The 13,762-nt window shown below is 33.7% G+C and overlaps 1 protein-coding gene across 1 annotated transcript; it reads left to right on the top strand.

Annotated features, from left to right (window-relative positions):
• The first annotated feature begins 2,066 nt into the window (after nt 1–2,066).
• On the top strand, nt 2,067–13,580 carry Shark (SH2 ankyrin repeat kinase). Its single transcript, XM_090103045.1, has 14 exons — nt 2,067–2,321; nt 2,854–2,950; nt 3,039–3,115; nt 3,193–3,401; nt 5,526–5,724; nt 5,956–6,096; nt 6,274–6,379; nt 6,609–6,838; nt 8,305–8,445; nt 8,775–9,090; nt 9,398–9,627; nt 10,823–11,019; nt 11,630–11,855; nt 12,229–13,580. The coding sequence occupies exons 1-14, from the start codon at nt 2,286–2,288 to the stop codon at nt 12,430–12,432; spliced, it is 2,409 nt and encodes an 802-aa protein (XP_089959171.1). The 5' UTR covers nt 2,067–2,285; the 3' UTR covers nt 12,433–13,580.
• The last annotated feature ends 182 nt before the right edge of the window (nt 13,581–13,762 follow it).

Raw genomic sequence — 13,762 nt, 5'->3', positions numbered from 1 at the left:
GTTTTTGCTCCGGCCCATTCGTCGGAATTGTATTACATCTTGATCGCCTTGTTTAATTCGTTTTTTAATATTGCAAGCGCCTTTAAGGTCGTGCAGTTTCCTCATCTATTGATAATGTATAACCTTATAATTGAGTAGGTAAATGTGTATATTACATAGGTACACTTTGATATTTAATTGCTTCATTAAACATTGATTGAATTTTTATTTCTATTAAGTAAGTACATATAATATTTGAAATCGCACATATATCATGTTAGCCACTGGAGTCAGACCGCCGCGCTGGTGATCGGTCCTTATGGAACGGTCGTCTCTTTGGGGGAGGCCTATGTCCGTGCAGTGGACGTCTAACGTCTTAAAAGGCTGGAACGGAACGGAACGGATATCATGTTAACAATGGGTAACATATTTTAGAGTACATAATCGTTAAAATCCGAATTTCCAGATATGTTCCGAAATTAATATTATATCACACTGAAGATCGCTTGCTAATGACACTACATGTAATTGTAGCAAGATTGGTCTTGTACGATAATGTTTTAAAGATTGAACCGGGAAGCATATCATTATGTTACTCAATGTAATTTAAACTGTTTTTGTTTTAATTGTAATTTTTTATTTATTACTATAATATATTATAAAGTAACAAATATAGCCAGAGACAAGTGTCATCGACCGCGTGGTGGTAGAAAGTGGTGACTCACACATTCGGGTCCAGGCTGCCTTGACGATTCGTGTTACGAGGCAACTCAGGGCCGGCTTGTGTATGCAGACTATTAGGCGACAGTCTAGATTATGGTCTAAATCTACAGGAGACTATGGACTGGGAAACGAGTTAGGACTGAGCGTATAAGCTTAAATTAGAGCAAAACATGTAGGCAATATTGGAAATTGGAAATGTTACAACCGCTCAAATATAGAACCAAATCGTTTTTTATTTTTCATGATTTAGCCTGATCCTTGTTCAGTTTAATTTCATATTCTTACAGATTATATCGTATTGGTACCTACATAGATTATGTTTACGCATTGCTGTATTCCCCGTTCGAAATGTAATTTCAAGAATCCAGAATTTTCTACGCACTACGCAGACAGTAAAGGCAGACGGTCGGAGAATGAAAGTAAATAAACATTGCATTGCATTCGTGAGGTAAACAAACCTGAGACTGGTTTTACTTAGCTCGATCTCGTTAGACAACTAGCAGTACATTTATAGTTAATACTTTCTAAATATCTGTTGAAACGTTTAATCGAAGTATTTGTGTCATACGGCCACAGGTTTTCCGAAGTAGAGTATTTATTAGGACTAAGAAGTTATTTTTGTCATATAAGTGAACTGCCCAAACTAAACTAATTACCCTCTGCCTGGTAAAACAGATCATAGTAGGTATTGACTTTTGATATGATTTTAAAATACATATTATATTTTCCATTAAATTACGTACCATATACATACCTAATTAAACTAAAAAAAAATGCTGAGGTTTTATTATGCAGCTGCAGGCGGTACCTCAGTCCTCATCCAGGCTACTTGCTCTGTGATCTGTGGCTCGGTCCTGACTGAATTCATAAGCAATTTAGGTACACCGCGCGTGATAATAATATAATTATTATTGTCGTCCTTGTTTGCGATACACAATTTTTCTTATATCGAATTTGTAAAATTCGTTCCGTAGTTTTTAAGTTTATCTGTAACCAAGGTGTAATTAGTAATTACTAATTATTCCATTCGATCCATTTTTAGGGATAGGTATTCTATTTCTTAGTATCTAGTTGAATAGACAATAGTAGGCACATATATTATGTACTTTTTATAGATAATATTCTAATGGGTAGTGGGTACCTACCTATACACAAGATATAACGTGAATCGTGAATCGTAATTTAGTAATTATTAGATTGAAATCATTTTATAATAATTTGTATTTAATTAAGTACATAAAGCCTTCATTTAACAAAATACTATAACGATGTAGATTGTAGAGTTGTCAGAGAATGCGATTACTTATGGCATTGCTGAACTGAACTGAGTATACTGGTGATTCATTTCTCGGAATTGACCTTGCTATGAGTCATTCGCTGGAAGGCAGAGTTGGGGATACCGCGCCTGTCTGCCGGTTGCTTGCTAGACACAGTTCGCTACAAGCGCTTTTAATAAAAATTTATCTGGTTTATCTATTAAATCATGAAAAATGTGGATTGCCAAAAAGAGGTGGAAAAATAAATAGTGTGAAGTTATAAATATTTGGAATATAAATTCAGTGCTTTTTCTGAAGTTGGATAACATGATAACAACCATGACGTCATTCATATTATTAAAGGTAATATAAATATAATTTATATGATGAATAATTAGTTTAACATTTTAAATGTTTTTATGAAACTATTCATCATGAAATATCGCAAAAAAAATTAAATAGATCCTTATTTGACTACCGTAATTGTTTGACATTTGACGTTTACAAATGTTATTATACGATAAAAACGAAAACAACTACAGCAATCGGTTGTCTCTTTCAAACTTAACTGAATGTTCTTTGGAGTAAGAAGGATGGTAGTTCCTACTAATTCATTCATAAATCAGTAGTATTGTCAAACAAGAATGCAATAGGTTAGAAAGAAATAGAATAAATATTTTCTAAAAATCAAGTATCCAAAGGTACATTGTAACAAAAACTTGTTTTTAAGTTAAACTTTTAATATTGGAGATCATGAAATAATACGATTTTAGTGCAGAATAAAGTGAAAAAATATTAGTGCTTGTAAAGTTATGGCATAAACTCGGCTTTGTTGTAAACTGCGTTCATCAGCTGTGATTTGTGACATTCGTAAAGATTATTTATAACATTTCAGACTAACTCATTTTTATTGAGGATGAATAGGGAGGATAATGTAAACTGGTTTCATGGGAAGATATCTCGAGAAACTGCTGAGAAACTTTTAAAAGAAGGTGAGTACTAATAAATAGACCAGCGGCGCTTTTGTTGCATGTTGTAATGTTTTTCAAATATTATACAATTACATATATGTTTTTGCAGAGGGCGAAGATGGTGTTTTCTTGGTTCGCGAGAGCAATACATCACCAGGAGACTATGTGCTATCGGTATTACATCAGGTAAATACAATAAAATCGAAAAATGTTTGATACACACAATCCAAACTTTGTCTTACATTTTCATGGTTCTTTTACAGGGTGAGGTTGTGCATTATCAAATAAGAAGGCACGGAGAAGATGCATTCTTTTCTATTGAAGAGCATACCACAGTACATGGATTGGATACATTGATACAGCATTACCGAGGTGACTCCAATGGCTTAGTGACTCGTCTTTCAGTAGTATGCAAGGGACAAGCACCTCCGCATGAATCAAGAACTCAGGGAACAACAAATCTTTTACACAGGTCAGTTCAGTATAAATGGTTGATATTATTTATTCTGTTTATTTAGAGAATTCTATTAGTATTTATGTACCCAGGAAAGAGATAAATCTATGAATAAACGAAATGTGACTAAAGATAATAATCAATTTATGTTTACGTAATGTTTGAATCAAAATCCAATAAGACTTTAATTGGCGTTGATATATTAAATTAAAAATAATAATGGCACTAAACATTACACACAATTATTTCAATATTTGTTAATTTCTTAAAATGAATGTATATGCCAGAGAACAAGTTAGAAAAAAAGTTTAAAGTTTAAATTTTAAAAGTTTTAAATATCTCAAATTATCTCATATCAATCACCAGTGATAATAATTTTTGTACATAAAAACTGCACAACAAAAAAGAATTGATATGATAAAACTATTTAAAATTCCATATGTTTGATATTCATTATCATTCAAGTCATGTATTGGTAATCAAAGACAACAATAATTGCATCATGTCCTTACAAATATGACACCTGCATGAACACACTATGAATAAATTGCTAGTCTACAAGTTATTTTAGTGTCCATAAAATTTGTCATGTTTGACCTCGCTGTGTTTTGATCAAACTAAAATTTTCATATGTTTTGTGTCTCGTTCTTAAAGGGTCAATATTTTATCATCAATAAAGAAGCTAAAAGAATGTGAAGTAGGAAGTTCTATTAAGGCATGATCTGTTCAAATTGCCCTTAATTTTTGATGTCATGTAACACTTGTCTTACAATGGTTTTGATTGTGAGTACAATCTCAATGATAAATATATTTTTCAATGGAATATTACAGACTATAAATGGTTTCAGTTTCACAATTATCCGATATCTGTATAATAGGCACTAGCCAGGTTATTGACCCAACATTTTTGCTTGCAACATGTAATGTACTGTAAACACTGACAAGTTTATTGTTGATTTCCTGCTCAGTGCATGTTCAATAAATATTGAGAGAAGGACACTTGGACTTGTTCACAAATAGCTATGACATTTATCACTGCCTCTCCACTTTAATCCTATTAAGGCGAGGGCTTTCTGAATAATATAGAGATGGTTATTTATTATTCTACTAATGAGTTTCATCTGGCTATTGTACATTAATAATAACTACTGCATGCATTAGATCCAGTATAGATTAGTTGCAGGCAGTTTAATAGTTATGTTAAATCATAGTTAAATACAGATTGTATTGCTTAAAAATTATGTTGTACTTGTTCAAGTGTAAATATATAAATTGCTCTAATCATTAAAATAAATTAAATAATTATATTAAATTTTACCTTAACATGCAGATTTGTAGTTATGTATTTGAATATGCATTACATAAAATATTATTCAAACACTATTTGAGGTATTTAACTACCATAACTACTACTACATACTAACTACCATACCATACTAACTAACATAACATACCATACTACATACTAACTAACATACTAACTACCATAGATATCTACTAACTATGCTATTCATCTCTATTGACTAGTGACTTCATAGTATAAAAACATTTGAATGTTTGGTTGCTTAATGAGACTTGTAAACAAAACTATCAGTGAGGTGTGTTATTGTAATGAATCATTAACATAAACATTGTATTCATCATTGGCCAACATGCTGGCTATATTGTTGCTACGACACTGAACATTCTCAAGATATGAGCAATGTGTACACAGTAAAACAAACATTATTAATTAATAAGTAAATAATACATTCAATATATTGATGTTTAGATTGTAATAACATTCTCTTACAATAATAATAATTAATTGTGACTCATCTGACATCTGAATGAATAAATTTTCAGTATTGTTACCTTTGAATGGTTCCCAAAACACTGTACGATAAATCGTTTAATTTATTTACTTAAGAGATTTTTATTATTATTTAAATACACAGATGCAATATTATACCCTTATTATTATATGGCTTTCAATTTTTTTTGTTATTGCAACGGCCCCATAAAATTATTAATGAAACAGTATGTGTTCCCAAACTGTTAAGCTTTTACAGTAGTAAGTAGGTAGAATTCTCCTTTAAAAATATACCCTACATTACTTTACGCGCATTTATGAGTTGCTAAAATGCCTAGTGTCTCTTTCAGGGCTACAGAGGCAGGTGATTTCAATGTGGTGTCACAGTTGCTCGCATGTGGCTACCGTAACCGAGATGCAAAGAACCAAGATGGACAAACCGCAGTGCACATTGCAGCAAGAACAGGCCATGATAATATACTTGCCAAACTGATTGAGAGTGGAGCTACGGTCAATGTGCGAGATTCTTTGGGATTCACGCCTTTGCACGTAAGTATTTGAGGTTTTTTAATAACAGTGTTTAGATTTATTTTATAATTGTTATTTGTAAATAATTGAGATTGGCTCTGTTTGATATGAAAAGCAAAAATTTTATGGTCTTTAAGTTGGGTAGCAAAATAATGGCAAAATTTCTCATGATAAAATTATAGTAGCAAATGATCAAAAACCTAAAACAATTTTACCCTTCAAAATTAATAAAACCATAATTTTCGTTTCCAGTACACTTGCCAATATAACTTACCAAGCACAACAGAGTTGTTGATCACATACGGCTACGCAAACTATCAGATGCGGCACGCGCCCACCGGTAAAGTGCCGCTACATGATGCTGCTCAGAGAGGACATATCGAATGTATCAAGGTATTTGTTGTAAAATTATATTTGTTAGCAGAAATCATATTTATCTTGTCTACTTTTTTCTTCTTCTTATATAAGTACTTAATATTACTTTTAATGACTAACTTTAATAGATAAAATAATACTTTTCACTAAACCCAAAAAGTTATTATATTTTACCATCTAAATTTATTTTTTTAGGTTTTATTAAAACTCAAGGCTCCTGCACACCCAAGAACACTAGCTCAAGAGACCCCTGCTCAATTAGCCAAACAATATGGACACACTGAATGCTATCAGTTGCTGAGTAAGCGTTTTATAACTTTATATTAAAGTTTTTTTTGTCCATTTCATGAAATTATCATTAACTAATATATAAGTGTGTTTCAAATTACAAGTAAACAGTTTTCTGTACAAATATTTTTTAAACTCATGAGAAAAATTAGCCATTGTCAGTCTTTATATTTAATAAATAAAAAGTACTGTCCAATGTTTTCAATATCTTAAATTGTTTAATAATCTTAAAATGATAACAGAAAACCACAAACCAGAGCCCGCAAACACATCGAAAAGCCAATGGTACCACGGGACACTGAATCGCGAGGAAGCAGTGAAGATTCTAGAAGAATATTGTAGACAGCACAGCTTACGTGATAAAGCGTCAGATGGTGTGTTCTTAGTGCGGTACAGTGAGCGACATACTGGGGCGTATGTGCTCACTATGTACAGCGAGAATACACCGTATAACTTCATTATTAGGAAAGAGGTTGGTGTGCATGTGAAATATTTTGTGATCACCAGAGTTCATAAAGAAATTCATTCACTATTATAGAATATTAAAATTAATGAGTTGCAATTTTTTTTATAAAATGTGTAAGTAGTTGTATCATTTTTCAATCGTAATATTTTTTTAAATAACCATTTTATTATCATTGGCTCATATCAGCCAAAAAAAAATATTGAACTCTTTTATAACATAAAATATGATACCCAACTTACAATTTCTTCAACTTTAAAAATAAGACATGTTTTCCAATTGTGGTACAGATCTTGCGAAATTTATCTATCTAGCAAGCAGTGGCGTGCATTCCATAAAGACATAAAGACACTGCCTACCCTACCATTTACCAAACTCTGATCAATATTTAATATGCATAAATGAAATTCACAGCGTCATTAAATTTTATTAATTGCGCAATGTAGTTATGAAATAAAAATATATTTCAAATATATTTTAGATCCATCTATCGGTATTTTGGTAGCATTATTATGTAATTTCTATAACACCGGCTCGGCTCAAGTCACTATTCATGCGCTGCACTAGCGCCGCCACAGGACCCAGTTCGTCACGGGACGGCAAAGACACAAACTATTCGTGTCTAAGTTTTTATATGTGTGCTCTGCGTGTCTACGCATATTTTATATGTGTGCGTGCCTATAAACACGGCACACTGATGTAATAAAACCACGCACACAAACACACAAGGTAGGCAGTGTCTTTTTACGAAGATATACGAATTAGGTACGAACCGAATTCGGAACTACATCGAAAGTCGAAACTGAAGTTGAATATGCGACCAATTTAAGAAGTGTGATAATGTATTCAATTTTGTAGCGGTAAAGACCATCTGCAAATAGTATCATTATTCGTTTGTTTTGTTTTGGAAATAACAAACGTTTACTTTGAGGTTAAATTTGTTTTTTGAGAAAATTAATAATGTTTACTACGACAATTTGCAAGTGAAGTGTTTTGAGAGTAACTAAATAGATTATGTATATCATCAGTGTATTTTGTAAGATAATAAGGCATACCTAATTTAACGAAAAATTCTTATTTTTGTTTTATGAATAAACTTTTATCAAACAGAGAGTGATAGGAAAAAGGCCGATCTATAAATGGATCTATACCGGAATTTGTAATACACAAAGGTAAAGTTAATCATTAATTACATAATATAGAATACTAGTTAGGATATCATACCTACTTTGACAATTATTTTATAGATAATATGACCTATGTTCGTGATATGTTTTCCATTATTTTGCGGAAATACTATGTATCTCCAATCAAACAGTACTGCAATATGAAATATTAGTTTTTATGACTTATTATCATTGCAATATTTCTGCCTACCCTGTCCAAAAACTCTGTGCACGCCCCTGCTAGCAAGCTTCTTATGTTTTTAGTTTTTTAATTCCTTAGTATCGATTTAATAATAATTCCACTTTCAGGGTGATTGGCTATTTATCGACGATGGTCCATACCTAGAATCGTTAGAGCGTCTTATAGAACACTACGGCAGCGTGCCCGACGGCTTGCCCACGAGACTCACGGCGCCAGTACCGCCTAAACCTAAACCACCCTTGCCTGAGGTATGTATTGTACTAGTTTTATATTAATATGAGATAAAATGTATATGTTGTTTACCTTGTCATTTAGTCATACTTAAAATTACTTTGGCCATAGAAAAACACGAAGAAAAATAAAAGAGATTGTCCTTATATCATATTTCGAACAAAACTTTTACTTTATACATTTTCTAAAAAAACAACAAAAAAAAAATAGAAAGAAGTTTCACTTCTGAGTTCTGACACGTGTGCTCAGCATACACGCTCTTTTTTTATCTATCGCGTCTATTTTCTGATCTAGAATGCGTTTTTTTATTTTCAGTTTATGTTTATTCATCAATTACCTCTTTCAGTTTTCAACGATGCCACGTACAAAGAAACACTCGCCAAGCCGAGTTAACACAAACCAGTCATTATCCTTAGTCAAGAACGATATATTAAATAAGAATGCCACATCTCCGATAAACAACAACAACGCATCAACGTTTGAGCTTCTAACAAGAAATTTGTCTTTTTCTACCGATTTCAACAATGATTCCATGAATAATAATGATGAAGCTGACGCAGATACATATAAAGTTCCAGTGAATAATAGTGCAGTGACAACTTTAGCGGAGAACTATAATGAAATATCAATTAATTCGGACGGTCAGCTGTCTACTTTGCAAGGTTAGTACTTGTTAGTGTGTTGTGTGTTTAGTGTTAGTTTAGTACACATTTTCATATTGCGCTTGTGTAGTGTCTGAATAAGTGTGCGTTGTGACGTCGTAATTTCTGCGCATCATGTAAAGTCTATCCGTCTCTCTCGCGTCTTACACATGGTGATGAGTATGAAGGAGATAGCGATTGACACTTAAGTGTTTTTTTTTTCATTCGTTCATTAACATCCCTCAGTGAATAGATGTGTTATTATTACGTTTGTGAAGGTAACATTTAAATGTCTTTTATACATATTAAAGTTGAGATCATCCCACAGAATTCATACCGTTCAGCGAGCTTACCCTCGGTGCGGTACTGGGCGAAGGCGAGTTCGGTTCAGTACTTCGTGCTGTGTACAACGCGCCGGACCAACCACCTGTACAAGTGGCGGTTAAAACGCTACACTTACAGCACACGGACTCGAATAAGCGAGAATTTCTGGCGGAAGCGAAGCTCATGATGGCTTTGAGGCATCGCTGTATTGTCCGGCTTATTGGCGTGTCTTTGGTGAGAACTGATAATATTGTGAGGTTTTAGTGATTGTTTTGTTAAAGTCCAACAAATTGAAATCCATTATTAACACGTTGCCTGTCCAGAGTACTTTGGATAAGGTTGTCGTGACGTCCAATTTTTTTTTTCGGCCAAACTGTTTCATTTTATGTACTTACAAAGAATTTACAAATGATTTTCAATAAAACTTTTGATTTTACTGAATTTCAGCATTGCATTATTTTTAATGCACGGACGTGGCAACTAGAATACCGTGCATTACAAATAATGCACAGACGTAGTAGCTAGAACATTATGGATTACATAAAATGCACGGACGTTTAATGTAAATTTTTGTTACGTCCATACACAAATAAATACATTTTTATGAACTTATTATTGCTTTTCGTTCATATCATTGTCAATGTCATGCAAAATTTTCATTGTCATATGTCATAAATGTCATTTTTACCGCTAAAACGAATATTTTCGTTGGTAAACATCATTCGAATTTTTCGTTTTTTTTTTTTTTTTTTTTTTTTATTTTTTTTTAGCCACTGATGCAAGGAAGAAGACTTCACAAGTTACAACCGAGTGCATTCCATGTAAAAAACCATTTTGCTTACAATGTTATAACGAATCTCACTAATTGCCAGTGGACTTTATTCAAATAATAATGCTTTTCAATAACCCAATTCATGTTACCAACCAATAAAAAAAAATTCGCGGGACATTGGTGTTTTATTATTCCCAATTCACTGCTCATACGTCTGCAAAATATTAAAGACGTAGCTATCACGTCCAGTCTACAAAACCCCATTCAAAAAGAATAGACTCGTGCATTATCGATAAAGCACGGACGTCACAGCAGCACCAAAAATGCATTATATATAATGCACGGACAGGCAACGTGTTAAAGTAGTACTACACACGTAGTAGACTAGCAACGCTTTGCGGTGCGATAATGTAAATCTCATGATATCGTGCTTGTTATGCACCGTTTTTGCCATATTCTTGGTAAAAATATCAAAATGTTGCTTGTGTAAAGTTATTTACACATTTATAATATGCACATTAAATAAATACATATATGTTAGTCTATAAGGTTTATATTCTATGTGGGTATGTACCTACAATTTACTGTCTTATGACCTGAAATAAATGAAATAAATATAAAAACAAATTTATTAACCGAAACTATTCCTTCCTCCAGGGCCCTCCCCTCGCGATGGTGCAAGAGCTAGTGCCACTGGGCTCTTTACTCGAGTACCTAGTGCGGCATGCAGAATCCACAGCGGGGTGTGAGTTGCGGCTGTGGGCGTGCCAAGTGGCGGCCGGCATGCGGTACCTTGAGCGGCGACGTTTTGTGCACAGGGATCTTGCTGCAAGGAACATATTGTTGGCTAGCAGGTGGGTTCTAGAGTTATGTATGTGTGAGGTTTGTGTATTTGGTATTTGGGAACTAATTCTTGGTCGAGTCGGAAAATATTTAAATAAATATTTTAATTTTTCATGTATTAAGGAAGAAGCTGTGTTTTTTACGATTGTAATTTTTTGTGTATATTATAATAATTGTTGATTGGAAATAGTAATTTAATGTATAATTATTGAAGAATGCGATGCCATACTTGCAGAATTGAATTTGGTGAAAATATTTTTAAAACTTTAATTGTCATTGTGCCTAAATTTTAAATTTTGATTATATTATTTACAAACCGTGGAATTGTGTTTGATGAAATGAATTGAAAAGGTTTACAGTTGTATTGCAACTTGATAAGTCATGCCACAACAGGATTTCAATTATATTCCACCTATTGGTCCATCCATATTTTTTATACAATTCGTTTATTCGTTTGTCATGAAAATATCATGAATAAAACAAAGTAAATTTGTCGTGCAAAAACATTGTACAACTTTAACCCATTGAGTCCCAAGCGGCCCTATCAGTCCCAGACACAATAGACTTTCTATTGTGTCTGTGGTTCCGGGGCCTGAGTTATTAATATGTATTACTTTCCAGGCACCAAGTAAAAATCAGCGACTTCGGACTATCCCGCGCACTATCCACCGACAGCTCGTACTACAAGGCCAGTCGCGGCGGCAAGTGGCCGATCAAGTGGTACGCGCCCGAGTCGTACAACTACGGCACGTTCAGCCACGCCAGCGACGTGTGGAGCTACGGGGTCACGCTGTGGGAGATGTTCTCCTATGGGAAACAGCCGTATGGCGATATGAGGGGCACTGAGGTGAGGATATTGATAGTAAATTATTTGACCACAGTATTATAATATGTATAATAAAAGATAACATTTTGACTAGTCTACTAATACAATTGATTTATGAAATCTAATCCTCTTTAATTATCCATTTAAATTATTGTTCTTTTCTTTAGTCTTGCAACAATCTTTGTTTTACAAAAGCTTCATTATATGGTTTTTTATTGGTCCATCAGCAAAAACTAACAGAAGTGCTTTCCAATTTTAATATTTCATCAGAAATTGTGATAATTATTACTGTTTATATGTGTAGAAAATAGCCTTTCATGAGATACATATATCAAACTTAATGCAAAGTGTGTAGAACTTTTTCGATCACATTCACATTTAATTTTCTTTCCAGGTGATACAACTAGTAGAAAGCGGCGAGCGGCTCGAGCGGCCGGAAAACTGTCCCGACGAGATCTACCAAGTGATGTTAGACTGCTGGGCTTACACGCCCGACGTGCGGCCCACGTTCAGCAAACTCGTCGATGTATTTTCTCAACACCCGGACTACGTGAACATCAGCCAGATGACGCTAGACAACGATGACGTCACCGTCTGACATCTGGCTCCCTCTAGCGCGCTATGGTTAATGCGCGCTGTGCAGCGGGTGCTGTGCCTCACTTGTGGAGACGATATCGATGCGGCCTACGTATAAGGAATGTTCTAGAAGTGGTCGATGTATACTCGCAACACCATTTGAACACTATTTGAACATCAGGCAGATGGCGCTCGATAACAAAGACGTCACAGTCTGACATCGGGTGCCCACCTCCAATGCGGCCTATGCATAAGAAATGTTCTAGAAGGCGATGGTAAGTTGGAATATCGATGACGTAGTTAGAATAGTTGATTGCTATATATTATATAAGGAGTGAAAATTTAGTGATTTTGTAGTAGTTGGTATATGTATTAATGGAGTAGAAAAGTTGTTACAGTAGGAACGCTTCGGTTTATGTTCAGACTGGACTAATTTTGATAGCCGGTGCTTGATAATGATGACGTCACCGCCTAACATCTAGCGCCCAGTTAGTAGTATATAGATTATACTTATTTGATGATTTGACGTCACAATATACAAGCCAAGGGCTACTTGTAGAGCATTTCTCGTATACTGTAGGGTGGGTATGGCAATAATTATTAAATTACGTGTTAGAAAAAAATGTTAAATCAATTGGAGATATCAATGAAGAACTAAGCAAAGTTATGAGAATGGTGATTTAGGTATTTTTGTCTAGAGACCGAAACAAGTAAAGATACGTAGCGCTCGACCGCCGTTCAACCCCCTCTAGATTTTTATAAGTCATGTATCAATGAAAATGTTTTACGTGATTTATGTGTAGAATACAAAATACTTGTAAAATGTCTCTTTGTATTGTGTAGGGTGAGTTTAAAAAGTTACTATGTAGTTAGAAAAATTATATCAATAGGATTGCTTTGGTTATTGTAGATGGCGCTGATATCATTTAGATGTAAATTTATAATGGCTTTTTATAAGATTTGACCAAAACCATGATTGGTGAAAATATGATTTTAAAAACTAGATCTAATGTATACATGTAATAAATATGGTTCAAATTAAATAAAATTTATACGGCCTCTTGACAAGAAAAAGGATATTTGCTATTTATGCTAAAATGAATTTTCTGCATTTTCTTTTTTGGTATTGTAGTTTGTTGTTATTCATTATTATTTCATAGTAACTAACTGTGACGTTATTCACATTGCCAATTTCTTGCATTTCTTATTTACGCTAAACTTCATAATTTCTCAAACATGACACTATTTATCAATGTTCTATCTATGATCTAAAAATCTCAACAAATGTTAGTAATATAGGTGTGTGAGTGTGTTGTATGCCTTTATGTGCCTGAGCCTGACTGTATTAAAAT

This window comes from Colias eurytheme, chromosome 6, assembly GCF_061535395.1.
Source record: "Colias eurytheme isolate Ceu_HAF_F1 chromosome 6, ilColEury1 Martin Lab GWU primary, whole genome shotgun sequence".
Taxonomy (NCBI): Eukaryota; Metazoa; Arthropoda; class Insecta; order Lepidoptera; family Pieridae; genus Colias; species Colias eurytheme.
Note: the sequence above shows the minus strand (reverse complement) of the source record. Positions and strands in the feature narration are given on the sequence as shown.